Consider the following 26555-nt stretch of genomic DNA (forward strand, 5'->3'; position numbering starts at 1 on the left):
GGACACAGGCCAGCACACTGCACCAAGCCCCAAAGGCTGGCTCCTTGTCTTTGGAGACCCTAAAGTTTAGTTCAACAGAATGTGGCTCTGAAGATGACGACCATTGCTTAGGGCTAGGTGGACAACCTGCCCTCTCAAGGTTGTCAATGTCATTGTACTTCTCTTTAAGTCCGTCTTGGCATTTGGTATTCCAAAGTTTCACCCCAACCCAATTTACTGGCCTTTCCTTTCTCCCTTTCTAACAGGCTCTGCTGTACCCAATAGGAATTCCATAAAAACACCACATTTTCTTCTGTGCCCCTATCCTTCTAGAATGCTCTACCCTCCTGCTCCACACGTGCAGAAAACCCATGTTCTACATCACGTCCCCTGTGTACCAGTTGACATCCGTTGAACTCTACTATATGCTGGACACTATACTTTTCTTCATAACCTCAAAATTCTCCCCATTTCTCCACAGTTACATAGTTACACAGTTATTAAGTGGCAAAGTCAGAATCTGAACCCAGGCCCACATCTCCAGAATCTATATTCTCAGCCACTATCCTATATTATCTCTCAAGAAACAGCCACCTTTTCCAAAATTATCTTTCTCTTATCTAGGATTTTATCTTCACTTTCTTTGTTGCACATCAGTTTTTGATTTTTGCCTGTAAGTACTTATTATATACCTTAACTTCCTTACTAGACTGAGTGCTCTTCAAAAGTAGGCCATGGGTCGCATTTGGTGTGTCCCCAACCCCAGTCCCGGTGCTAGCACATGGCAGGGGGCCATTAAGTGTGTTGTGGATGAAGGAATAAATACATGACTGAATGGATTTGCATTGAGGCGAGCTCTACTGTCTGCCCATGGTGGAGTAGGGGGTCGGAACTCACTTTTCTGAAGGGCCCAGGTTCACATTTCGTTCTTTTAAGCACTATGGGACATGAAGGGAATGGAAGTGTTTCATAGATGAGTAAGAACAAGCCCTGCCTGTCTGTAATTACAGAGCCTCTTGGAGCTGGCTGCTGCTGGCAGCACGCTGGGGAATGTGTTTTCAATTCTCCAGTTTGGGAACTGCAGGTACTATACCGATTGCTTTGTGAGATCTGACCTGGCTGTGAAAGGGAGAGAGAGAGGAGGGTATAAGAGCTGTGAGCAATGGTTTTGCCAGGTGTGGGGTCTGCCCCAAGATGGAAGGCCGCCAGCGTGCATCCACCTTCAGGACCCACTTGGGTAGTAGGGCAGAGGGAAATCTAGCCCCCCTTTCCGTGCTGGACTCTTTGGGGATTAGGAACTCCACATTCAGCAGCTCATGGCAGGGTGGTCTCTAGCTGGGTTAAGAGCAGAGTCGATTCACTGGGAGTCCTTCCAAGCTGAGAAAGGGTCACAGGAGGCTCTCAGGTGCAAGAACCTAGTGTGTGGGCATCAACTACATAGGGGGTGTGTGTGTGTGTATGTGTGTGTGTGTGTGTGTTCATGCTCACCTGAGTGTGTCAGGAGCAGTGAGGGGGCCCAAAATGGGACTGGGCTTCTTTCAGGACCTTGAGGTTCCCAGCTGGGCCCATTGTCTCCAAGGTTCTGTTCAAGACTCAGCTTTTCTGGTCCGAGTTTAGAACAGGAAGATCAGGCTACTGGGCCATGGCTGGGAGAATGGTTCTCAGCTCTTCTTTTGTTGCTAGAAGGTGAGCTCCCACCCACCACTCCCAGGCTCATTCCCACAACTGTTTTGTTCATCTCCTGCATACACAAAACAACAGCCTAAAAACCTTGCCTTCGCATGGTAATTTTACTCTGCTACTGGTATTTTCAAAACCCATTTACATCCACTGTTGCCTTCCATTCTTACAACAGCCCCTCCAGAGGGGCAGACAGCTGATTCTTTTGATTACAGATGAGGAATTGAGGCCCAGAGAGGCTGTGTGACTTGGGTGACACAGCAAGTTAGCAAGGGAGCCCCAGGGAACTCCCTCTGGCCTCCTGACTCTGAGTTCTTTTCTGTTTCAGCTCTGGGTCCCCATTCCCTCATCTCCTTCACCTCCTGTCTCCTGAAAGGAAATCTCCATAGAGAGGCTCACACTCCATTAGCAACATGTACATCAATTCTCCTGGTGCTGAGTAAACAGCAACTTAAAACAGGCAGCCTCCTCACCTCCTTCCTCCCTTCCTGCCCATTCAGGGAGCTTTCCTGGGAGGACAGTCAGTGCCCTGTGTGCTTCCTGGGGAGGAGGCAGAGACAGTGGTGGCCTGAGTCTCCATAAACGGGCCTGGGAGGCCTGGAGCAGGACTGAAGACTGGACTTCGTGTTGCCAGTTTCCCTTTGTCTCACCTCCCAAACTGGGAACTGAAATGTCACCGGGTGGCCATTTTTTGAGATTTAGAATCATCTAGTCTAGCTTTGCCCTCCATCTGAAACTTTGTTTAGCTGCTTAGGGTGAGTTATTCATTGATTCTGCAAACACTTGTTGACTACTGACCACATACCAGCCTTTGCTCAGTGAACACGAAGGCAAGATTCAGAAGAGTCTGGAGAAGGACACGGTTAGTTACCACACTGTTATTTGGGGGCAGAGTGGGGTGAGATCGGGATAGAGAAGTAATGGGAGCCCAGAAAAGCAGGGTAGCTGGGAAGACCTCCCAAGGAAGAGACACCTAAGCTGAGGCTGGAAAGATGAGTGGAACATTAAGCCACCCAAGAGAGGAGAGTGTTCCAGGCACAGGGAATAGCATGCATTATGGCCCAGAGGCTAGAGAGCACCTGGTACATGTAAGAAACTGAAAGAAGTGTGTAGGGCTGGAGCGTGGTGTGCAAGGGGCTGGTGAAGGGAGGAGGTTGTGAAAGATAAGGCTGGAGGGCGAGGCTGGGCCTGGGCTTGAAAACCATATGGATTACAATGAACTTCATCCTAAAGACAATGATAGGCCACTGAAGGTTTTAAGAAGAGGTGTGATGTGTTCAAATATGGGCTTTAGAAAGATCCTTTCTGTTTCTGTGGGGAGCTGTGCTATTCAAGAGAAATATAACGAGAGCCACAAATGTGAGCCACATGTATAATTTGAATATTTCTAGTAGCCACATTAAAAATATAAAAAGAAACAGGTGAACTCAATTTTAAATATATATTTTATTGAATTCAATATATCAAAAATATTACCTTTTAACATATAATCAATAGAGAAATCTTAATGAGGTATTTTACTTTTTCATATTAAGCCTTCAAAATCCAGTGTGTACTTTACATTTACAGCACATCTCACCTTGAACCAGCACCTTTTGAGTGCTCAGTAGCCACATGTGTTTAGTGGCTCCCATGTTGGACAGTTTAGATGTGTAGAATTCATTTGAGAGGAGCAAGAATGACAAAGCTATTGCAGTTGACCTGGAGGAGGATGCTGGCTTGGGGATAGAACCAAAGGGACAGAAATATGACTCCCAGGTTGTCATCCCAGGCCTGGACTGATACCTCTGAACTCCTTTTATATAAAAGAGAAATAAACTCTTATCTTGTTTGGGCCATTTAACTTGGGATTTTCCTTCTACTCACAGCTAGACCTAATTTTAATGAATATAGCACCTAAATGGAGGTGTCTAATGGACAGTTAGATCTGATGGGTCCATGTGAGGAGAGAAGTCTGAGAACGCTACCTATAAATTTGGGAGTTCCCAATCCGTGGCTAGTCATTGAAGCCATGGCAAATGTGAGATCTCTGAGGGAGAATCATCTAGTGGGGAGAGAAAAGGACCTAGGAGAAAACTCTGAGGAACACCAACACTTAGGATGGGCAGAGGAAGAGGGGCCTGCTAAGGCAGCTGAGAGGTAGGAAGGAAATCAGGGAAGTGTGTGCCATGGAAGCTTAGGGAGGAGACAGTCCCAAGGAGGGGTGATCAACAGCGGTAAAGGTAGCTGTCTCCGCTATTTCTATGGGTGTGGGAGGCACCATAAAACCTGAATAAACCAACGTAGGTTTCAGCCCCACATTCCTACAGAAGCTGGTCATGCCATCCTCCTGCTCAGTGCCCTTCAGTGGGCCCCAGATTTCTTAAGGATAACGTTCTAGCTCCTTAACACATCCTTTAGGCCCATCCAAAGTCTGGCCCTTGCTTTTCTGTCCAGCCTGTTCCCTTCCCCAGTACACTCTGTCCCTGCCAGGCCTGGCTTCCTACCATTCCCTGCCTTGGCTTGTGTGCTTCTCTCTGACTGAAGAACCTCCCCTTCCTCCATTTCCTTTTTCCTTCAGATCCTACCATGCTTTGAGACTTACCTCAAATGCCAACTCTCCTGTTCCTTAATTCTTCCAGACAGATTAATTGCCCCCCAACCCCATGCCTCTATGAGCACTTTGCTCACAATCACAGCCCTCATTGTAGTCTGACCTGTGTTAAAGTTGGTTGTGTACATGTGTGTCTCCCCAACTAGACTGTGAGCTTGGAAAAGTCTGAGGCTGATTCTGGCTACTCATCCTTGTCCCCCTTGGTGTCTTCCTCACAGCTTGTTAATGTTAAAGAAGTGATTATGGATTTAATGGAATAATAGTTCCTTGCAGCCCCCAAGTAATAGTGTGGTTTCTATCTTCTTTGTCATATCACTCCAGGAGTCATGGAGATGAGGGGGAGACTAAAATAAATCCTTGTTTAGAGCGAAATATAACAAGGAGTTGGGTTTGAATCCAGATGTTCAAAGAAATAGTCCCAGTCTGAGCTTCCTCTGACCCAAGCAGCTTATATCATTTGAGTGCCCCCAAACCACCCTATTAATAGAAAAGCAATTAAAAATTTAATAAAATTAAAAGTTGGTTCTTTGAAGAGATGAACAAAATTGACAAATCTTCAGCTAGATGCACCAAGAAAAAAGGGAAGACGGAGGTTATTAAAATAAGGAATGAAAGAAGGGACATTACTACAGACCTTAGAGAAATGAAAAGGATTATAAAGGAATACTATGAACAAGTACACTATTTAATGCTACCAAATTAGGTAACCTAGTTAACACAGACAATTTGTTAGAGACACCAACTACTGACACTACTTCAAGAAATAGGTAATCTGAATAGATCTAAAAGAAATAAAGAGATTGTGTTAGTATTTTAAAAACTTAAAAACTTCCTGCAAAGAAAATTCCAGGCCCAGATGGCTTCATTGCTGAATTCTACCAAATCTTTAAAGAATTAACACCAATATTTCACATTCTTCCAAAAAATACAATAGGAAGAAACACTTTCAAACTCATTCCGTGAGTCCAGTATTACCCAAATACCAAAACCAGGCAGGCATCACAAGAAAAATATGTACCAATATCGCTTATGAATATAGATGCAAAAATCCCCAACAGAATACTAGCAAAATGAACCCAGCAACAGATAAGAAGAATTCTACATCATGATCAACTTGGAATTATCCCAGGAATGCAAGAGTGGTTTAATATTTGACAACCAATATAATACACCACATTAATAAAATAATGGACCAAAACCACATGATCACCTCAATAAATGCAGAACAAATTTTGGAAAAAAGATTCAATATCCTTTCATTATAAAAACACTCAAAAAATTGTGAATAGAAGTGAACTTCCTCAACTTGATAAAGAACATCTACAAAACCCCCACATCTAACATTAGACTTAGTGGTGAAAGACTGAAAAGCTTTCTCCCTAAGATCAGGAACAAGATAAGGAAGTCTGCTCCCACCAATTCTATTCAGGACAATTAGGCAAGAAAAAGAAATAAAAGGAACCCAGATCAGACAGGAAGAAGTAAAACAATTTCTATTCATATATGATACAGTCTTATGTATAGAAAATTCTAAAGAACACACACTATTAGGCATTAATTAATGAGATCAGCAAGGTTGTAGAATACAAACTACAATATGCAAAAATCAATTGTATTTCTATACACTAGCAATGAACAATCTGAAGATGAAATTAAGAAAATAATTCAATTTATAACATCAAAAAGAATGAATTATTTAGGAATATAATTATCCAAAAAAGTGTAAGACATGTACACTGAAAATGGTAACACATTAATTGAAAGAAATTAAAGAAGACCTAAATAAAAGGGAAGAAATCCCATGTTCATAGATTAGAAAACTTAATATTGTTAAGATAGCAATACTCCTCAAATTGGTCTATAATTCAACATAATCTCCACCAAAATACCAGCTGGCTTTTTTATAGAATTTGGTAAGCTGGTCCTTAAAGTCACATGGAAATGCAAGGCACTGAGATTCAACAAAGAATCCTGAAAAAGAAGAGCAAAGTTGGAGGCTTCACACTTCCAGGTTGCACAACTTACAACTAAGCTAGGAAAAATTGTGGTACTGGCATAAGAATATATAGATCAATGGAATAGAATTAGGAGTCCAGAAATAAACTCCTATATTTATTATCAATTGATCTTTGATAAGGATGCCAAGACAATTTAGTAGTGAAAGAATAGTCTTTTCAGCTAAAGATGTGAGATAATTGGATATCCACAAGCAAAACAATGAAGCCAGGTTCCACTTTACACCATACATAATAATTACCTCAAAATGGAACTCTCAGAAGAAAACATAGAAGTAAATCTTCATGATCTTGGGTTACACAGTGATTTCTTGGGCATGACATCAAAAACACAAGGAACAAAAAGAAAAATAGACAAATTGGTCTTTATCAAAATTAAAAACTTTTGTGTACTTACCTGGAAGGGGAGATATCATGATCACGAAGGTGGTCTCACCAGGGTGAGGCTCTCTCATTGCACTCCAGGCATCCTGACCCCTGCAATTTCCCCAAATGTGGGAAACTCGACTGCATAATTTGTGGTAGTGGGGGACTGTGTTCACACTCTCCCCTTAAAAGAAAAGGAAAATTAAAAACTTTTACACTTCAAAGTTTCACCATTAAGAAAGTGAAAATACACTCTGCAGAATGGAAGAAAGTACTTATAAACTGTATCTCTAATGAGGGTCTAGTATCCAGAATATTTTAAAAGTCTTACAACTCAATAATAAAAAGACAAATAACCTAATTTTAAAATGAACAAAGGGCCTATCCAGGCGTGGCTCAGCAGTTGAGCATCGACCTAGGATCCAGGAGGTTGTGGTTTGATTCCCGGTCAGGGTACATGCCTGGGTTGTTGGCTCCATCCCCAGTAGGGGGCGTGCAGAAGGCAGCTGATCAATGACCTTCTCATTGATGTTTCTATCTCTCTCTCTCTCCCCCTCCCTCTCTCTGAAATCAATAAAGATAAAGTTTTTTTAAAAATGAACAAAGGATCTGAATAAATCTTTCTCTAAAGAAAATATACAAGTTGCCAATAAACACGTGAAAAGCCGCTCAACATCATTAGCCACCATTTCACACCTGCAAGGATGGCTATAACCAAAAAGGTAGGAAGGTAGAAAGGTACAGCTGCTTTGGAAAACAGGCTGACCCTTCCACAAAAGGCCAAACATAGAGTTACCATAAAACCCATTAATTCCACACCTAGGTATACACTGTATATCCAAGAGGACTGAAAGCACATAGCCACACAAAAACTGGTACATAAATGTTTATAGAGGCATTATTCATAACAACTAAAAAGTGGAAACAACCCAAATGATTAATGGATAAATAAAACGTGCTAAGCTCACACAATAGAACATTAACAGGCCGTAAAAAGGAAGAAGTGCAGATTCATGGATAACACAGATGAACCCAGAAAACATTACGCTAAGTGAAATAAGACAGGCACAAAAGACCATATATTTTATGATTCCATTTACACAAATGTCCAGCACAGGCAAATCCATGGAGACAGAAAGTAAATTAGGGGAGATCGGGGAGAAATAAGGGAGTGACTGCCAATGAGTATGGTGTTTTTTTGGGGGTGGTGAAAATGTTCTAAAATTAGATAGTGGTGCTGGTTGCACAGCTATGTAAGTATACTAAAAATCACTGAATTGTGTACTTTAAAAAGGTGAATTTTATGGCATGTGAACTATATCTCAATGAAGCTGTTCTATATGAATAAATAGCATTACCTTATTATGTGAAATGTAAGATGGGCCTCCATTTCCCAGTGAGAAGGTTTTTAAAAAGGTTTTTGACAACTGAAATATACTGCAACATGCCTGACAAGGCAAAGTTTCCCTCCAAAATTGTCCTCAAAAAGGAAGGCAAAGTGTGCAGACCTCATTTTTTAGAATTCCCCTCACCACTCCCACCTCACTCTAAGAGACCGAGAGTGAGAGAACATAATGTATGTTTTTATGACAATGGAGACAAGATCTCCCACAAAGATAATCTTGCCTCCCACTCCTGAGACTCTCAAAGAGCAATTGATGGTTTCTGCCTGCCCAATGTCCATTCTCTTGCTTCTTGTAACTGCATGTGGATTTTCCTTCTATCAGTTTTTCGCCCCTCCAACTCAAGAAGGTGTGTCAGTCAGGCTGCCCTTCACTTCCATGGCCAAAAGGTGGAATTGTAACTTAATTTGTCCAATCAGATGGCCCTCTTTGAGAATTTGACTTAAGAGTGGGGTGACTCAAGGAAAAGTGCCAATGATTTGCCCCACCGGAATGCCCTGAGGAAACTGTCCCATGGAGTCAGGGGACACTATTCTGATCCTATTTTTTCCTTCGGATATTTCTTGTACCCAAGAACCCTAACTTGATCTTTTGGGTGTTCAAGGGCTGAAAAATTCCATTTCATTGTCATGGTTCTCTCAAGGCAGGGGTAGGGTTCTCAGGATTGTCCAAACAATGAAGGAGGACGACTCCTAAATTATGAAGTCATGACCTAGAAACCACTACCATACTTTCAGTGGAGCATCTTCTCTTTGGTTCCTTCTTGGAGACCATTTGCTTTAATATTTTAGTTAAAGTTCTAAACATTCATTGAATCTTAACTATGTCAAGGTACTTTGTTAGTTGAGGGAATACAAAAATGAACAAAATGATCTCCCAGTGTTGGAGGGTGGTGTGAGAGTGTAGAGAAATGTTCTCTGACTTCTGAGTGTATCAGAGAGAAGAATCAGGAAAAAGAAGGCATTTAAGCTTGGCTAGAGGTAGAGAAGTTTCTCTGACCCACAGGTAAGGTACCCTTTGTGACAGGGTATTAAAATCAAGGAATCATAGACTTTGGGGCTGACAGGGACATTACAGATTATCCTACATTTTCTAGATGAAGAAATCCATATCATGAGAGGTGAAATGACTTGACTAGAGCTACACTGGGCTTAGGACTTCTCTGACTCCCAGTCCAGTGCTCATCTCACTAGCTCCCAGTCACACCCTAGGCTGGCTCCTCCAGGTTTCAGGGAACTTGGGGATAAGGGGCAATATTTGGCGCTTGGTAAATGGTTGCCTAGGGAAGTATGTCTTTCAAGGTCACCCAGGAAATCAGCAAGGAAATAGGGCAGATTCCTATAGTTCTAGCCATGCTGCTCTCTTCCCTAGGCTTTCCCACCGGGGACTGGCACCAGGGCTACACTGCAGTGGGAGCCCCAGTGCATGTGCTCCCACCTTCTCCATCCTGCTGGAGCCCTTGAAGCAAGTCAAGGGCCAAAGGGCTTGGTGGAGTGACCTCTGTCACTGGATGGCCTCTTTCTTCTGGGTGACTGTCAGCTGGGGTGGGAGAGCCCTTGACTGTCTTTATCTGTCAGGTGTCAGGATATCAGCCAAATACCCAATAGAGGCTTAGGTAGAAATCAGGCCTAGACTTTCCCCAGAGCTAACAGTGATTTACCTCAGCTAGCAGGTTGGCTCTAGGCAGGAAGGGCCCAATGTAAATAGCATTCATTGCTGGTCCTCCAGAGACAGAAGAGCCTGGCCATGGTTCTTTGAGTGGAGGAAGAGACAGAGTGTCCTTCCAAGCTGTGTTTTTCAGCTATTAATGAGCATGATCAGTTTAACCAATACTTACAGGGAACTTTTCATGTTCTAGGCTTTGTAGAGGACGCTCAAAGGAATTAGTCAGGAAAGAAAGCCACAGCCTCACAGGCACGGGAACCACATGGACAAAGGTGTGGAATCTGGGTGTGGGGAAACCACAGGCAGTTGATGGTGTTACTAGAGGTTGAAGAGGGAGATGGGAAGTGTGGGGAGATAAGGCAGAAAGAAAGAGAGAGGCGTGCATGCGTGCGTGTGTGTGTAGGTAAAGCATGTTTTTTGTTTTCTAGCTGGGAGGTGCTTGGGAGTTTTGCATTTTATTTTAATTATTAATTAATTTTATTATTTAAAAAATATATCTTTATTGATTTCAGAGAGAGGAAGGGAGAGGGAGAGAGAGAGAAACATCAATGATGAGAGAGTCATTGACCGGCTGCCTCCTGCACCCCCCTTGCTGGGGATTGAGCCTGCAACCTGGGCATGTGCCCTGACCAGGAATCGAACCTCAATCTCCTGCATCCTAGGTCGATGCTCAACTGCTGAGCCATGCCTGGCTGGGTGAGATCTGCATTTTAGATAGATCACTGCAGTGTGGATTTGGGAAGGAGGTACCAAGAATGGGGACAGGGAACCAACTGGAAGAGATGATGAGTGCCTGATGCAAGGTATTCACAATGACAATGAGGCACTTATAATGAAAGGAGGCATGAACTGGAGAAATATCCAGGAGGTGAGTACTGATGGAGATGTGCTGGGCAAGAGAGAGACACAAGTCTAGGGGGGCTCGCAGGTTTCTGACTCAGTGCCTGGGTGGATAATGGGGCCATGAACTGAGATAAGAAATACAGTGAAGGAAAACAAGTCTGGAAGAGAGGTGTTGATGATGGTTAACATTTATTAGTCATTTAGATGGACCAGCATTGTGCCAAGAGTTTTTCATGCATTTTCTCATAATTCTATGGGGTAGATATTATTATTCTCAATTTATAAATGAGGAAATGAAACTTTGAAAGTGGCAGTTTCCTCTGTACAGGGGGACAGTTGAATAGCTTGGCCAGATCTGCATAGCTGGAAGAGTGGTGTAAAGCATTGAGAATCCAGGGCCAATGCTTCTAAGGACCAGTATTTATGTGTGTGCATGTGAAGGGTCTGAAGAGCTTGTGGGATACCCACCATGGAGAGGTCTGGGATTTAGGTGGGCTATCAAGGCCCAGACCATGGTAAAAACCACACATGTGGGTGAAACGACTCAAGTTGAACAGTGACTGAAGTACAGTGCCCTGGGAAACCCCTAAGTTAAAGAAGTAGCCAGAGGGTAAGGGACCCACAGATGAGACAAAAACAAAAATCCCCTCTGATTTTAAAATCTGAACACATGGCACTGCTATCTAGGCAACAGAAAACTGGGCAATCACCAACGTGTAGTAGCATCAAATAAAAACATGCACCAAGTTAAGCTGACATTAATTGTAACAGTTTCTATGTTGCATAGTAATTATCCTAAACAGTAAGCACTTTACATAAGTGGCAGTAATTAGTATAGCACAAGTTTCCTAAACTGTGTCCTGTGGAATAATAGTAGTTCCTGGAGATGTTAATAAACGTTTGGATAAAAAAGGGCTTTGGAGTCAGATAAGTTTAGGATATACTGGTATGATTTAGATAGAGCATGGAACCCCTGGTTTACACTTTTTTTCTCTGTTAGGAGGCAAGAGAGACAGCCTGGGGTTGAATCCTGCCGCTGACAAGCTGGGTAATCTTGGGCAATTTACTGAACTTCTCTAAGTGGCAGTTTCCTCTGTACAGGGGAATAGTAATATACTCACCATGATTGTTCCAGAGATTAAATGTAATAATATACGCATTTAAAACATTTAGACTAGAGTCTGGCACAGAGTGAGGGCTCTACAAATATTAACTCTTATCTGTAAACCACACTATTATTAACAAATCTTCCTGATACTCTAGAGCTTAGTCCTGTCACGCACACTGATGCAGGGTATTCATAATGAGGACGAGGCACTTAAAATGAAAGGGGGCATGGACTAGAGAAATATCCAGGAGGTGACACCTTATTTCTTAAAAGTCTGACCCGTTAGTTGAAGTCCTCTGTGTCCCTACCTCCACCCCACCACAGGCCCAGACTGGAAATGACCAAACTCTTGCCCTACTCTAATCTAGGGAAGGGGGCCAAAGAGGGGGACGATTTATACCCTGCTGCATGGCCTCGCAAGGGCCACCACTAGTTCATAGTCACCTTTATGCCTGCTTAAAAAAGGGCATCTTTTGAGTGGATGCTGGCCTGTCTGCAGCAGGGCACACAGCTTAGCAAGTGGAGCGCAGGCTGTATTTTAGCCTCCATTTACTTCTTAGGCTAGATGCCATGTGCAGTGAACAACCTGCACAGCCATACATGGCCTTTCTGACCTTCAGGCCCTAGAATAGGCTGGAAGCTAATGATCACTGGAGGAAGAGGGTACGACCAGTTCTCCTCCCAGTAGTCCATGAGATTAACTCTCCACAAACCCTAAGTGGAAAAAGCCTCCTCCCTCCCCCCTCCCTCCCCACAAATGCCCCATCACTCACACAGAGGCTGACATCAGAATACCCTTGGTGTGAGGGGATACCTCAGGCCTTGCCTATTTCTCTGAAATCCTGCTTGAGTTTGGCAGATGACAGAGCTGTGGAAAGCAGAGGTGGGAGGGGATGATTTTCCACGTTTCCCCTGACACATAATGGACACTACCTAAGGGTGTTCCAAACCCTAGCAGGCCAGGGCCAGAGCAAGTCTGACTTCCTGACGATGGTTTGGGGCAGTGAAGGGAAAATGATGGGAATGGGAGCTTCTTAATCTTCACCATGTGGCCTAAATGCTTGGCTCCCTATATAGACTCTCACCACTTTTTTAGGTAGACACTTCGCGTATGAACCGGGAAGAAAAGAGAAGCTTCCCGTTCCCTAGAGGTGAGCGGGGTGGAGTGGAGGGCAGGCACTCTCCCAATGGACACTCCGTTGTACAGACAGCCTCCTCAGCTACCCCGGGGGCTCCTGTCTAGAAGCAACACTTTTGAGCCGAGAATTCCCGTCCAGGCTCACCTGTGGCGAGCGGACAGGGGGTCACGTGACCCCTCTCTGTACCCCGGTTCTCCGTAAGGTGAGGCATATGCAGGAGCTGAAGTCGAAGGCTCCTCCTCTTGGGGGTTCTGCTCAGTCCCCCTCCGGTCCTGTGTAACCAGCCTGGTAGGGGACCGACTGACCAGAAAGGCTGACTCTCACAGGGCGCTGTGTACCAAACACCAACCTCCCTTCTCACGCTCGGGCTTAGGGTCGGCCTCCATTGCTCTTGAAGAGAAACAGCAGCCGGGCCGGCTGGCAGTTGAGGTGGCGGCCTAGAGACTCAGGAACAAAGGCTGGGCTGGACGGAAGGGACCTTCCCTGAAGGTGAGGGGAAGGGAGCCCCGGGCTGTTGGTGACTTTACCTCTGCGTAGGGCTGGCTCTTCTGCTTCCCACAGGTTTGGGGGAGGGAAGGGGTCCTGCCTTTTCCTCTGAAGTCGACGACTTCACTCCAGGGCCCTTCCTCTGCCTAAGGTTAGGATCTCCACCTCTTCCCCATCTAGTCCCTGGGTCTGAAATCTCCTTCGCCCTCCCTCCCTTTATTCCTCGTGGGATTGGGGTCTCTAGCCGTCCCCCCTCCTGCCTCGCGCTCTCTCTGAACCTCGCCTCTTTATTCCCTTTAGGCCTCGCCTCTTCAGCCCTGGGTTGAAGGGTCTGCATTCTTTTTTCTCTTAAGGCCACATCGCCCTCCCCCACCCTTTCCAGCTCCCCCTCCGCACCTCCCTCCGCTGCCCCGAGGCATTGTGGGAGGAAACAAGATGTGGGGCGAGAGCGGCGCGGGGAGAAGCCCGCAGTGCGGGGCAGACCCGGCACAGCCAATGGGGAGCGCGGACGCCGGCGAGCGCGGTGGGGGGGGCGGCGGGGGCGGGGCGCTATTTCAGTGGGGGCCGCGCGCTGGGCGCTCTCAGCAGCAGAGGAGAGCGGAGCTGCGAGGTGCCAGCGCGGAGCAGGCAGGCAGGCGGGCCCGCGGGCGCGAGGAGGACTGAGGGCGGTCGGAGAGGCTCGAAGGGCGGGCGGCGGCGGCGAGCACCCGGACCGGGGCTGCGGGAGCCGGAGCCGGCGGCGGCGCGGCGGCTGCTGCAGGAGGAGCCCAGGGGACACCGCCCCTGCCCGCGCCCTGCCTCAGGCCATCGCTGCTCCCCCGGGGCCACGCGTGAAGTCGCCTGCGTGAAGGTGAGGGGTGGGTGGGGGCGTCCCCGGGGCAGTGGCTTTCGCGCGGTGCCCCTATGGCCTCCTCTCCGCACGCGGGGCCCGGAGCTGGCCTGGCTTCGGCCTGACGCCCCGGGCGTCCCTCCTTTCCGGAGCTGCGCCACCCTCTGCCCTCGCGACCCTCGGGGCGCGGCTGGAGGCCCCGGGCTGCGGAGGTGCGGCTCTCGTCCTCGCCGGGAGTCTCCCGGTGCTGCGTGGAGGCTTCTGGTGTTTGGGGCCGAGGGGGTGGTGTGGAGAGGGCTCGGGCGTGACGCGGCTCCTCCCGCCGTCGCCGCCACCGCTACCGCCACCGCCACTCTCTGGGGCGTCCTTCCTGCGGTGAGGACGCCCAGTCACTCCAGCGCTGCTCCAGGCCGGGCGGGGGAGGGCGGCCGACCCGCCGCGGCGGAGGTGGGGAGGAGGGCGCCTTCTCATTCCCCAGGTGCTGGCCTTGGGGACGGGATGGTGGAGGGATAGGGCCCCTGAGGGAGGCCTGGAGGGAGGAGATACTAGCGTTTGTGAGTGTTGGGGAGCGCATTTCAGGTCTTTCTGAGGCTTAGCCTTTTTTGTCGCAAAACCGAGGTTAGAGGATGGGGAGCTGTGCTGGAGTGCCCTCTTCTCTTTCAAAGGCGCTGCTGGCTCGTGACTGAGGCAGCTGGGCTGGGGCCCTCTGGTCACCCTCCTGTCTGGAGGCCCAGGTCCCTTGCCTTTTTTCCAGGAAGGAGGGGGTAGGCTGGGCGCCTCCCTATCCTTTTCTCACTGCCACCTTGGACAGGGGAGATTGGGGCTTGGCCTCACCTCAGACGCCTGGGGGGCCAGGGGTGAAGAATCGTGGCATTGTAGTCACAAGACCAACGTTATGTAACTGCAGGCTCCCTCCTGGAGAAAGGTGGCTTTAATTACTTTGATAAAGTTGTTCCTTTGCACTTTGGGGATGAGGCAGTGGAGCAAGGCAAGCTTGCTGGGAAATGCTGCTAATTTCATACTTGAACTTCTCTGTTTGTAACCTGGCCTCCACCCCCACCCGGGGTTTATAAACAGTGTCCCTTTCTAAGTGGTAAGCTGGAACAAGACACCAGGTGACACTAGTTTTCTTCATGTATAAAGAGCCTTACAATGTCAGCACCTCCTCCCTGTGCTGCTCTTGTACCCTTACTCAAGCTCATGAAGTTGCCTCATTTATCTTATTTAAAAATCATTGGTCTTTAAAAAGATGATGTTGATTTGCCCAAGGTCATATAGGCAGTCAGGCCTTGAACAGGATTCTCCTCACTTTTCCTCAGCACCAGGAAGTGCTCACAGACTCCTCTTGAGGCTCTGACTTTTCCTCCCAGAGTGTGGGGACAGAGGGTACTGATCCACTAACGCTTAGCTCTGCCAGGCTCTGCTGAAGTAGAACCAGCCCTGCTTAGGTTGATAGAACCAGACAAAGGTGCTTTGGATTCAGTCAAGGGCTGCCTAACTGGCAGCTGGTTTGCTTGCATTTTTTTGCATCTGGTGCAGGCTAGAGGAGTAATTATGAGTTCTGTTTCCTTTTCAGCCTACCCAGTCCATAGGCTAGTGTGGATTCAGAGATCAGGGTGGCCTGGAACAATACCAGGGGATCTCTCCTTGAGCATGCAGAATTCTTGTAGCCTTGTATTAGGGCTGGAATGACAGCATTCTTTATCCACTAGGCTGGGCTGCAGAGGTATTTTGAGGGGTGGGACATGGGGGAGGTGGGTTGTTACTGCTCTTTGTGACAGAACTGTGGCCAAGGAGAGAGGATAGGATTTTGCAGCTCATCTCTATTCCTGCAAAGCACCCTCACTTGCTAGACTGCCAGGCAGGTTCTGGCCAAACCCTCCTGGGATTCCTGTCATCCTAGGAAGAGACCATGCAAGGTCTACCCCAGAACTCTTTAAGTTGCTATAGAATAAATATCTGGTTTAGATAGCAGAGCTATGAAAAAAGGGGTGTTTAATAATTCTTCATCTTTTGTTATCTCTGTCACCACTAGACATTGGTAGCCTAGGTGTTGGCAACATTTTCTGTGAAGGTCCAGATAGTAACTATTGTAGGCTTTATAGACCATACAGTCTCTTGCAGCTACTCAACTCTGCTATTGTAGCATGTTCGGCTAAAACTTCATTTACAAAAACAGGTGGTGGGCTGAATCCAGCCAATGGGACAGACCTCTGTATAGACTTTTGTTAGCAGAAGTTCTCGTATAATTTTAATTAATCCTTATAACAACCCCTGATAGAGAGCTACCCTCATTGCTAAAATGGAAGTGTCAAGTGCAGAAAAGCTAAGTGACTTGTCCACAACATAAGGGTTCATAGGCATGCTGATTGCTAGTCTGTCTTCTTTTTACTATGACACTAATGGTGTAATAATGGTCATTAAATCAAGGACTTAATTGTCTTTAGGTGTTATACCACCTGGTTTACTCTCAGGGTAACCCCACAGTCCCCATTTTAAGGTAATGGCATGAAAATACAAAAGTTAAGTGATTTGCCCAGGGACACAGCTAGCAGGTGACATATTGTAGTATCTTGGCTGTTGGTGCTGTTCAAAATATCAGAAATAGATAAATTTAGAGTTGGAAAATCCTCACTATATATGATAAAAACTGATGGCTTATTACATCTTTGTTACTATTTATCTTGTATTTCCCAGGCCTAGGGACCGTGTCTTGGTTAAATGCTTAGGAGCTCCTTCTGTTGCCTCTTGTCTGTGTTTTCTGTTGTCCTCACCTTCTGTACTCCCCTCTCCCAGTGAGGCCCCGTACCCAGTTGCTAATGTGTATTGTCCAGAGTCATGGGGTTGTCAGCCTTACCTCTTTGCTTCTTCTGCAGTGTCACGATGTCTGACCGGAAGGCAGTGATCAAGAACGCAGACATGTCTGAGGACATGCAACAGGATGCCGTTGACTGCGCCACACAGGCTATGGAGAAGTACAATATAGAGAAGGACATTGCTGCCTATATCAAGAAGGTGCACTGGGAGAGCTATGGTTGGTGGCTAGGGGTGGGGATAGGCAAGCTGAGCTGTACCCTAGGGAGGGCTGGAGCTGGGGACATAGGAAAGCAGCTATACCCTGTGCATATAAAACCCTAGGAACTTGGAAGCAGACAGATTAGGGAATGATTATTAATTGCCAAAGAATTTACCTTAGGCATTCTTAACAGGAATTCTGCTGGTTTGTGTGTATGTGTGTGTATGTATTTACAGATAATTATGTCACTGCAAGGGATCAGGGAGAGAAGCTTCAGGATTAAATAGAACTGGCCCAATTAAAAATGAACATCAAGGCTATTTGAATGGATAAGATCATATACACATTTTCAGGGAACTTTATCATTTAAAGTGGTATATTCCTATAATCTCATCATGTAGAAGGTTTCCTTTCTCTTAAAAAGGATTCAGGGGGGAAAAACAACACACATACAATAACAAGGACTCAGGTACTGCATCATGCCCTTCTCCACTACCTTCTTAAGAAAAGGGTGGGCTTGAATATATAATTTTTTAAAAATGGATGAGCAATATTGGGACAGTGGGCTTAGTCCCTGAAAAGTTCCTGAGTGAATGGGTGAATGGATATGGTTAACATAGTGAGGAATCAACTGAGCTAGAAGTGAGAAGTGGTACACAGGCCCCTGATTCGCAGTCAGGATCCTCGTCCATTGGTGGCATAGCCTTAGTCTTTGATAGTCTCAGCTCTGGTATCCAAAGAAGGATGCCTAACAGTAGTGGCATTCTGGTCTATAGAGGTGGTAGGATATCCTTGAGTTTTACAGAACTCTGCTTTCCTACCCAGATGGGTGGGGTGAGAAGAGGAAACTCTGGAGTCCTACAAGATTTTCTGTGTGTAGAGCCAGCAAGGCACCTGGGCCTGCCAGCTCCTTGCTGAAGTACGGCTTTGCTGTCCTATCTAAGGAGAGAATCCAGAATCATGGACTGTCAGAGCTAGAAGAATCCTTAGATTATATCTGGTCCAGCTTTCTTGTTTTGCTGATGGGGAAAATGAGACCTAGGGAAGTGACTATGTTTCTCCTATCTTACAGAGTCTTGAGTCAGGATTATAGCTGGGTTTGGTGGTGCATGCCCTTTCCACTGTTCCATAATACCTCTTGGAGTCATGTGGTATGGGAGTTGTGAGGAGGCCAAACAACTTGTATGTTGAGCCCCAGGGTTGGCAGCATTGCTGGGCCAATGGTGGAAGGCTATTGCCTTTTCACAGCTGTGGCAGGATGGCATCTAGAACTGAGCCATAGGTTTCCTACTGCACCCACAGGGTGACAGGGAGCTGCCTTTGATTAGGTCACAAGGATTTCCTAGGTGGCTTTGATGCCGAACTTGTGCCCCCTAGAGAAATGAGAGAATTGCCTTGATCTCGTCGCTGAGGTCCTTGTTCTGCTGCTTACAGCCCCCACACTGCCAGGCACAGAGGAATGCCTTTAATGTTGACTTACACGGAACTGCTTCCTGGTACTCCTGACGTTTGATTCCCCATTTTGCTCTAGTGTTTTGGTTTTTGGTATTTGGAGATACTGGTTTAGTAATGTGGGAGGCTATGGGTGGGAAGTCTGTGAGGCTTGCCCCTCTGTTTTATTCACGCTGTGTGACCCTGGAGTGGTTCGTTGTGTCACTGGCTTCTCTGATTCCCTTGCTCAAGAGTCTCAGAGTGGGCTATTGAATAGGGTAGCTAGAGGGAGGAGAGATGATCAGGGTGTAAAGTGCTAGAGAGAAATAGTGGAGCCTTTGAGGTGTTACACTATTAATGAGGGAAGGAGTGTCCTAGCCAGCTTTAGAACCTGAGCTCTTGAGGTTTGGGGAGCTGAGGCCATGGGCTGGGGGTGATAACTAAACTGACCGACTCCCATTCTGATTTCTCATCCTCCAGCTGTCCTAATCACCTTTCTTCTCTACCTTTTATTTTTCTTTTAGGAATTTGACAAGAAATACAACCCTACCTGGCATTGTATTGTGGGCCGAAATTTTGGCAGCTACGTTACACACGAGACAAAGCACTTCATCTATTTTTACTTGGGTCAAGTTGCAATCCTCCTCTTCAAGTCAGGCTAGGTGGCTGCAGAGAAGGTGTCAGTGGCGGCGGCAGCGATGGCAAGCAGACGGCGTTGCTGGGACTATTTTGCACTGGGGCCAGCATCAGGATGTCCTCTCCAATGGCTGTGCTACTGCATGGACTGTATACTCGATTTCATGTGTATGTCGCAGTAAACAAAACCAAACTTCTTTCTGTTTAGTTGCCTGGGGAAGAAGGCTGCTTTACATTTATTTTCAAGATTTAAAAAAATTTTTTGTTGTATTGCACTAGGAAATCTCTCCCACCCCTCCTTTTTCTCTTTCTCTCTATATAAACTAGGCCCTCAAAAAAGCCTGTAAGACTGGGAGGGCTGGGGAAAAGAAGTTGGTTTCTGGAGGAGGAACTAAAATGGCAGCTGCCTCTTCCTGGTGATGGATGCTGCTTTGGGAGGGCCAGGGAGGCTGCTGGAGGACAGTGTTAGAGTCAGTAAGGAGAGAGAAATAGGAAGGAGGGTAGGGGGATTGATCTAGTACCAGGGAGACTATTCCACTGAACTGTGATTCCACGGCTTGGGGCAGAGTGTGGGGTTGGGGGGGCGGATTCTTCAAGGGGCCCTGAGACGTGTTTGTCTGTGGTGTGTGGGAGTGGGGAGCAGATTTGTCTTGCTGTCTTTGTCAGAAGAGTTTCTAGTAAGGGCTGTGTCTTCGTGGATTACCTTTTATTCCTGCCAGAGCTCACGCTAGGAAGGTGTTGGAGGTAGGATTAGCTTGGTTTTTCTCTATTCTTTCTTCTCTACTTTTGTCTGCTCCCTGCTTAGCCCTCGGTTTTCTCATTCCTCTGGAGTTCTCTTAGAGCAGCCCCTCTTTGTTGGCTGGCAAGGGAATTTCTGGTGACTGTAGTTCCTTAGTTAGGTCTTAGCAATCAAACCAAATCAATGTCTCCCTTGATTCTCCTCTGTGTATATGTGTGTGTATATGTGTATGTGTGTGTCTTGGTTTGGGGTAGAGGGGAGGGAGGGGCAGGACGGTATGGAATCTCTAGGGTATATGGGTAGATAGGGTGCACAGTTAGTTTTAAATGGGCCTTTATGTTAAAAACCTTTGGGGGTGAGGACAGATTTCACCCCCCTTTAGCCATCTTGCCCAGACACTCTGCTTGCCCTATGGCTGGCTGCTCCCAGGAAGGTTTTAGGAGGGTAGCCCACAGTGAGTTGGCCATGTTGCCATCTGACCTGGAGTTGGCTCTCATTGGAGAAGGAAAGTGACTTTGTGGATGTTTGCAGCCTCTTGGGGGAGGTAGGGATGGAAGTGACAGAGGGCTGCGAGGAGCTTGGGAGGAAGTCTTGTGATGATGAAGCCAAGTATTAAGAGATGGAGCAGGGCCACTAGTGGGAGGAGATTCCAAGAGAGTGCTGGGAAAATCTTGTCGTTGATCAAATAGGGATGGGGTGGGGTAGGGGTGGGGGAGTCATTGCTGATTGAGCTGCTGATTCTTGTAAATTACATTTAAAACTCTCATGTGTACGGTTGACACTGTGGGGGGGGCAGTTTGGGATCTAGCTCATTCTTTTTTTTTTTCCAACTCCATCCTTGGGGCTGGTGGGGAGGCAGGAGAATGTCCCCTCCCCAAGCCTTTAGTGTGCCGAGCTTTCTTTCTGATGCTGACGGGAGGGTGGGGACTGGGATGATAAGCGAGTTCCCTGTATTAAACCCTTCTATGAATGTCCAAATCTGTGTTTTCCCCTGCCCTCCCAGACTTGTGTGGCCAGTTGGAACTGTCTGGTTTGTGTTCATCTCCCTCATTTCTGGAGCTGGGGCTAAGACCCCGCCACATTTCCTATGCTCTGCATCCATGCCTCTTTTGGACATTAAAGGTTGATTGATGCACTTCTGAGTTGTTTGGGTTTCTTTGGGGCTAAAGGGGCTGGACAGGTGGCAGTGGTGCTACACATGGGTGGGGTGGAGGGTATCTAGGGTTGAGTAGAATGGGGGCTGAAGAGAGAAGACCAGGCAGAGAGATAGTGATTGGCCTGAATCAGGTTTTAGTCATAGGGTCTAGGTTTGGGCCCTTTAAGTGGCAGAAAACTAACCAGCAGCACTCACCCACAAGGTTTCTTGGGTCCCTTGGTAGAGATGGCCAGGTGAGCCACATTTTGGGTCTTCAATGTAATAGATGTTGCCTTCCCAATTTCCAGCTCCAGGCCCAGTTTCCAGGTCTAGGATGGCAGTTTGTAGCTGCTGTGCTGGACCTAGAGGAGCTTGACTTAGAACCTTTGACCAAAGCTCATAACCCTCATACTCCTAATTCTAGGCTTCCCTGAGACCTGGAGACTATCTACTAGCTAAGTCCTGCTCTAGCCATTCAGAAATGAAAAAGCTGGGGTCTTCAAAAAGATGGAAACTTCTGGTAGAACCTGAGTGGTTCTCTGACTCCTGGGTTATCCTGGTTGTCCCACTTGGGGGCTCCTGCCCCAACATACCTGAAGAAGTCAGTAGTACTGAGACACTTCTAAGAGTGTCTGCCCATCCCTCACCCTAAGCTGTTGGTGTCTTGGGCTTATGGCTACATCTTTGTGCAGATGTGAGAGCAGAGATGCTTTGTACTCATTTCTGTTGTCAGTTATTCAAAAACATTTCACTGAATTCTTGTGTACCTGGGAGTAAGATGCTGTTAACCCAGGAGAACAGGATAGGCAAGTTATGTGCTTCCATGGCATGCATATTCTAATGGATAGAGCAGACATGTACATTGATAAGCTTTGTTTTTTTAAATATGTTTTATGGATTTTTAGAGGAAGGGAAAGGGAGAGAGAAAACCTCAATTGGCTGTTCCTGCAAGTCCCCAAGTCAGTTTTCTATTTTTTAAAATCTGGATTGAAATGGGCAATTTTTTTCTGTAAAGAGTCAAATAGTATTTTAGGCTTTGTGGGCCATATGACATAGCAACTACTGAATTGCCATTGTAACATGAAAGAAGCCATAGACATAATGTAAACAAGTGAGGGTAGATGTATTCTAGTAAAACTTTAAAACAGCCAGGGGGCCAAATTTGGCCTGTGGACTCTAGTTTGTCAACCCCTGATCTAGAGAATAACATTCATATGATTCAATATTCCACAGATCCAAAAAGTGAAAATTCTCCCACTCCTGTCCCCCAGCCACTGAGTCTACTCTCCACCCTTAGAAGCAATTCATGTTATGAAATTTTGTGTCTCCTTTCAGGGAGAGTCCATAAAAAGCATTAAGTGGCTGTGTAATGTTCCAATGTGTTGCAGATGGTTTAATAAACGTGAAAGGACTAACATATTTGCAGGCATGCCCTGAAAGAATGCTATCTAGGAGAGTTGCCCTGACCTACCCAATTGGTTCTTCTGTTAGAATAATCTTTTGAACTCGTGGGATTTACTCAGGAATTTGGGGGACTATGTCTGATGAATATGTCGATTGATCCCTTTTGGATCAAAAAGAAGCTCTGAGTCTCAAGAGACACAAGATTTTCTCAGGTGTTTTTTGTACTAGAGTTCCACTAGAGAAACACAATCAGGATATTTTTTCTATCATCTCTCTATCATCTATCCATCTGTCATCTCTCTAATCTATCCTATCTGTCATCTCTATCCATCCACCTATCTGGATTTATGGTGAGAAATTGGCTTATGTGATTGTGGGACTAGGTAGGCAGGTCTAGACTACTGCAGGCTGTAAAGAAGGTAAGGCTGGAAACAGGCGGGAGCCAACACTGCAGTCCACAGGTGAAATGTCTTCAGGGAAGCCTCAGGCCTTTCAGTTGTTAGGATCAGGTCCACCCACATTATCCAGGAAAATCTCCTTTACATAAAGTTAACTGATTGTAAATGTTAATCACATCTACAAAATAGCTTCACAGCAACATCTAGATTAGTGTTTGATTGAATAGGTATTGGAGCCTAGTCAAATTAACACCAAACTGATCACAGTTCACATCTGGTCAACCTGGCACCCACATACATCTCCTTAAACCATACTTAGTCTCCAAATAAAACCAATAATCAAGTCACACTTCCACTTAACATGATACAGTTATCCTGCATTACAATTGAAAATGTACTATCCCTTTCCCCAGAAGAGGATGTGAAGTCTTTGGGGGATGTTCACTCTTCTGACAATCCTGTAGCTTCAATAATATAAAGTTAGGTATCATTAATACATTTTATATTAGGTGACACAGAGATAAGAGAGGGGAGAAAAGATTGACACATAATAAAATGAATAAATACTCATAATAATTACAGTCCTAATTTCTGTAATTAGGGTGGTCATAGCCAGTATGACCATTACGCATTCCATATTTCCTTTGCCCTTGGCAAGCACATAGACAGGCACTGGTTGTGGTTCTTTTCCTGATGGGATGCTCCCAAACCTTCATTCTTAAAGGGTCTGTGCCATTAGAAGTCTTGTCTGAATTGTGTTGTTAGTGTTTTCCATTGGGTTTAATCATAGGACACAGTAGTACTAAGAGATGCCCAAAGAATCTCCTATATTTCAGGCATACTTTTTTGTTTTTTTTTAATCTTTCCATTGCTTTTCAGAGAGTAGGGGAGAGAGAGAAACATCAATGCGAGAGGTACATGAATTGGTTGCCTTCCGCATGCACCCTGACCAGGGCTGCAATTGTACCTGCAACTGAGGTACGTGCCCTTGACCAGAATCAAACCTGAGACCCTTTAGTCTGCGGCCCGACGCGCTAACCACTGAGAAAACCAGCCAGGGCTAAGCATACTTTTTTTTTTTTACCTCCATAGTAGCAACCCAATCTCCCCTTCGTAGTCAGAATCAATCACCCCAGCTGTTACAATAACTCCTTTCTTTGCCTGTTGATTCAGATGTGTGAGGAGCCCCAAATGACCAGGTGGCAGTCTTCACTTCCAATTCAATGGAAATTGTGTCTCCTGGTGAGAGCATTCCTCCTCTTGGAATGAAGACCTCTAGACTGGCAGAGCGCAGGTTGCAAGGATGGGAAGCAAACATTTTGTTAGTGGATCATTAGGGGTACTAGTGAGTAGTGCCATTTCATTTCCACTCCTTGGCTACTGGAACCATGAGATTAGCTGTGAGAGAAACCATACGTGGAATGCTGATTTAGAGCATATCCAGTCCCCTGAAGGATATTGCCCCAGCCCTGCAAGGTGTTGCCACCTAGCCGGTGCTGTAACTGGATCTTCAAAGGGCTATTTTCAACCTTTCTATCAAGCCAGTTAATGGGAACATGGTAAGACCAGTAAATTATGTGAACATGGGTCCTTTGCTGCACTAATTTGCTGTGAAGTGAGTTCCTTTGTTAGGAGCTATGCTGTGTGAAGAACCATGATGGTGGGGAAAGCATTCTGGAAGTCCACAGATGGTAGTTTGGGCAGAAGCGTTACATGCAAGGAAAGCAAATCCACATCCCGAGTAAGTGTCTGTTCTGTAAGAGCAAGGCACTGTCCCTCCATGATGGAAGTAGTCCGATGTCATCCACCTGCCAAGTGGCAGCTGGTTGATCACCCCAGGGAGTGGTGCCGGGTTCTCAGCAGTGGCTTAGCCAGCTTGGCTTTGGTGAGTGGAAGTCCATGCCGCTGAGCCCATGCAGCAACCTCCATCCCTGCCATCTCGCTACCTTGTTCATAAGCCAGTGAGCAATGATGGGTGGCTGGGGAAAGGCTGACTGGCACCCACAGAACAGGTCATCCTATCCACTGGATTATTAAAATCCTCCAATGCAGAAGTCACATGAGAGAGAGAGACTATTGCAAGCACTTGGCCTATGTGATTTTTGGGGTTTGAAATCTGTAAACCTGTAGGTTGGGACTCTGGCAGAAGATGAAGCTGCAGTCCACAGGCAAATTTCTTCTTCCTTAGGGAAACCTCAGTTCTGGTCTTAATGCCTTTCAACAGATTGGACCACGCCCACCCATATTATCCAGAATAATCTCCTTTCCATGAAATCAACTGATTGTAGATATCTACAAAATACCTTCACAGCAACACCTAGATTAGTATGTGATTGGACAAGTGGGTATCATAATCTAGCCAAGTTGACACATAAAACTGACCATTACGGTTTGTCAACTGAGAAAGTTATCACTGCTCATTGCGGAATCCAAACATGTTCAAAGAGGTGCATCATTTTTTAAACCAGCTATATTGAAGTATAATTGACACGCAATCAATTGCACATATTTAAAGTGTATAATTTGATAAGTTTTGATGTATGTCTATACCACTAAGATTATCACCACAATCAAGATATCCAACATTCTCATCATACCCAAAGTCTCTTCATGACCCTCTCTATAACCCCTCTCTTTCCCTTCCTTGTCTCCCTCTCAGCCACCCTAGCCCCAGCCAACAGCTGATCTACATTTTGTCACTATAGGTTAGTTTGCATTTTCCAGAATTTTATAAAAATGGGATCATACAATATGTACTCTTTCTGGGTCTGGTTTCTTTCACTCAGCATATTTATTGTGAGATTCATTTATGTTGTTCTGTGCATCTTAGTTTATTCTTTTTTATTGTTAGGTAGTTACTTCAAATATGGATATACTACTAAAGTGTATCCATCCCCTAGTTGAAGGGCTCTAATTATTATCTTTGGTTGCTTGTGACTCAACTGTAAGTTCCTACAAAGGAAGGGCCACACTAATCGCTTTTGAATTCATTCTATGCCTACGTTTGGTGCTCAGAATAAATGTAGTTGAACTCACACGGAGAAGTAGCACCATCTTCTGGCCAAAGTGGGTAATGCTGCACTGGGGCGGGAGAGAGGCGCTCTCTTAGGTGCCTGAAACCTGTGGCGAGAGCTCAACAAGAGGCTCCCTGGGGGATGGGGGGAAGGGCGGGCACGCGGGCACTGTGGTGGATACCACTTTGTTTCTCCAACTTTGCCATCCTCCATTCTCAGAATTTTAGCCCGAGGATGGTTGAGGCATCCTGGCCTCTGAAATAAGAGGGTTGCTTTGAGAAAATCTGATGGGAATCACCCCCTTCCCCGCACACTGCAGAGGGTTGAATCAGGCTCAGAGAGGTGAAGACTGGCTCAAAGTCGCCCCACAAGGTAGTGGCAGCGCCAGGGCTGGAACTAGAACTCCTGACTCTTCATTCAGGACTTTCCTGGCTGTTGACTGGAGAGAGGGGGCAGCTGGGCCATGTGCCTCTCATCCAGCAGGCTAGCCTCGCCTTGTTCACATGGTGGCTGAGTCCTAAGATTGCAAGGGAACAGGCCCCAAGATGAACAATATTAAAGTCTATTCTAGCATCACTTTTGCTATTGTCCCTTTGACCAAAGCAAGTCATGAACTCAGATTCCAGGGTTGATAAGTAGACCCCACCTCTTGATGAGAGGAAGTACAAGGTCACAC

The 26555-nt window shown here is 46.0% G+C and overlaps 1 protein-coding gene and 1 non-coding gene across 2 annotated transcripts; both read left to right on the top strand.

Annotated features, from left to right (window-relative positions):
* Positions 1-6656: 6656 nt before the first annotated feature.
* LOC148091277 (U1 spliceosomal RNA) lies at positions 6657-6820 on the top strand. The gene has a single exon (XR_015715983.1). It is a non-coding gene; the product is annotated as a U1 spliceosomal RNA (small nuclear RNA).
* A 7204-nt stretch (positions 6821-14024) lies between these two features.
* On the top strand, positions 14025-21063 carry DYNLL2 (dynein light chain LC8-type 2). Its single transcript, XM_016210646.2, has 3 exons — positions 14025-14127; positions 16983-17121; positions 19078-21063. Exons 2-3 carry the CDS (start codon positions 16990-16992, stop codon positions 19213-19215), a joined length of 270 nt encoding a protein of 89 aa, XP_016066132.1. The 5' UTR covers positions 14025-14127; positions 16983-16989; the 3' UTR covers positions 19216-21063.
* Positions 21064-26555: the final 5492 nt, after the last annotated feature.

The sequence above is a fragment of the Miniopterus natalensis genome, chromosome 17 (assembly GCF_054644295.1).
Source record: "Miniopterus natalensis isolate mMinNat1 chromosome 17, mMinNat1.hap1, whole genome shotgun sequence".
Taxonomy (NCBI): domain Eukaryota; kingdom Metazoa; phylum Chordata; class Mammalia; order Chiroptera; family Miniopteridae; genus Miniopterus; species Miniopterus natalensis.

Bases quoted from the DNA above. Each gene is read 5' to 3' on its own strand.
- DYNLL2 (XM_016210646.2), top strand. From the start codon at position 16,990: ATGTCTGACCGGAAGGCAGTGATCAAGAACGCAGACATGTCTGAGGAC. The intron at 17,122-19,077 runs GTGCACTGGGAG...TTTTTCTTTTAG, and splicing joins TTGCTGCCTATATCAAGAAG to GAATTTGACAAGAAATACAA.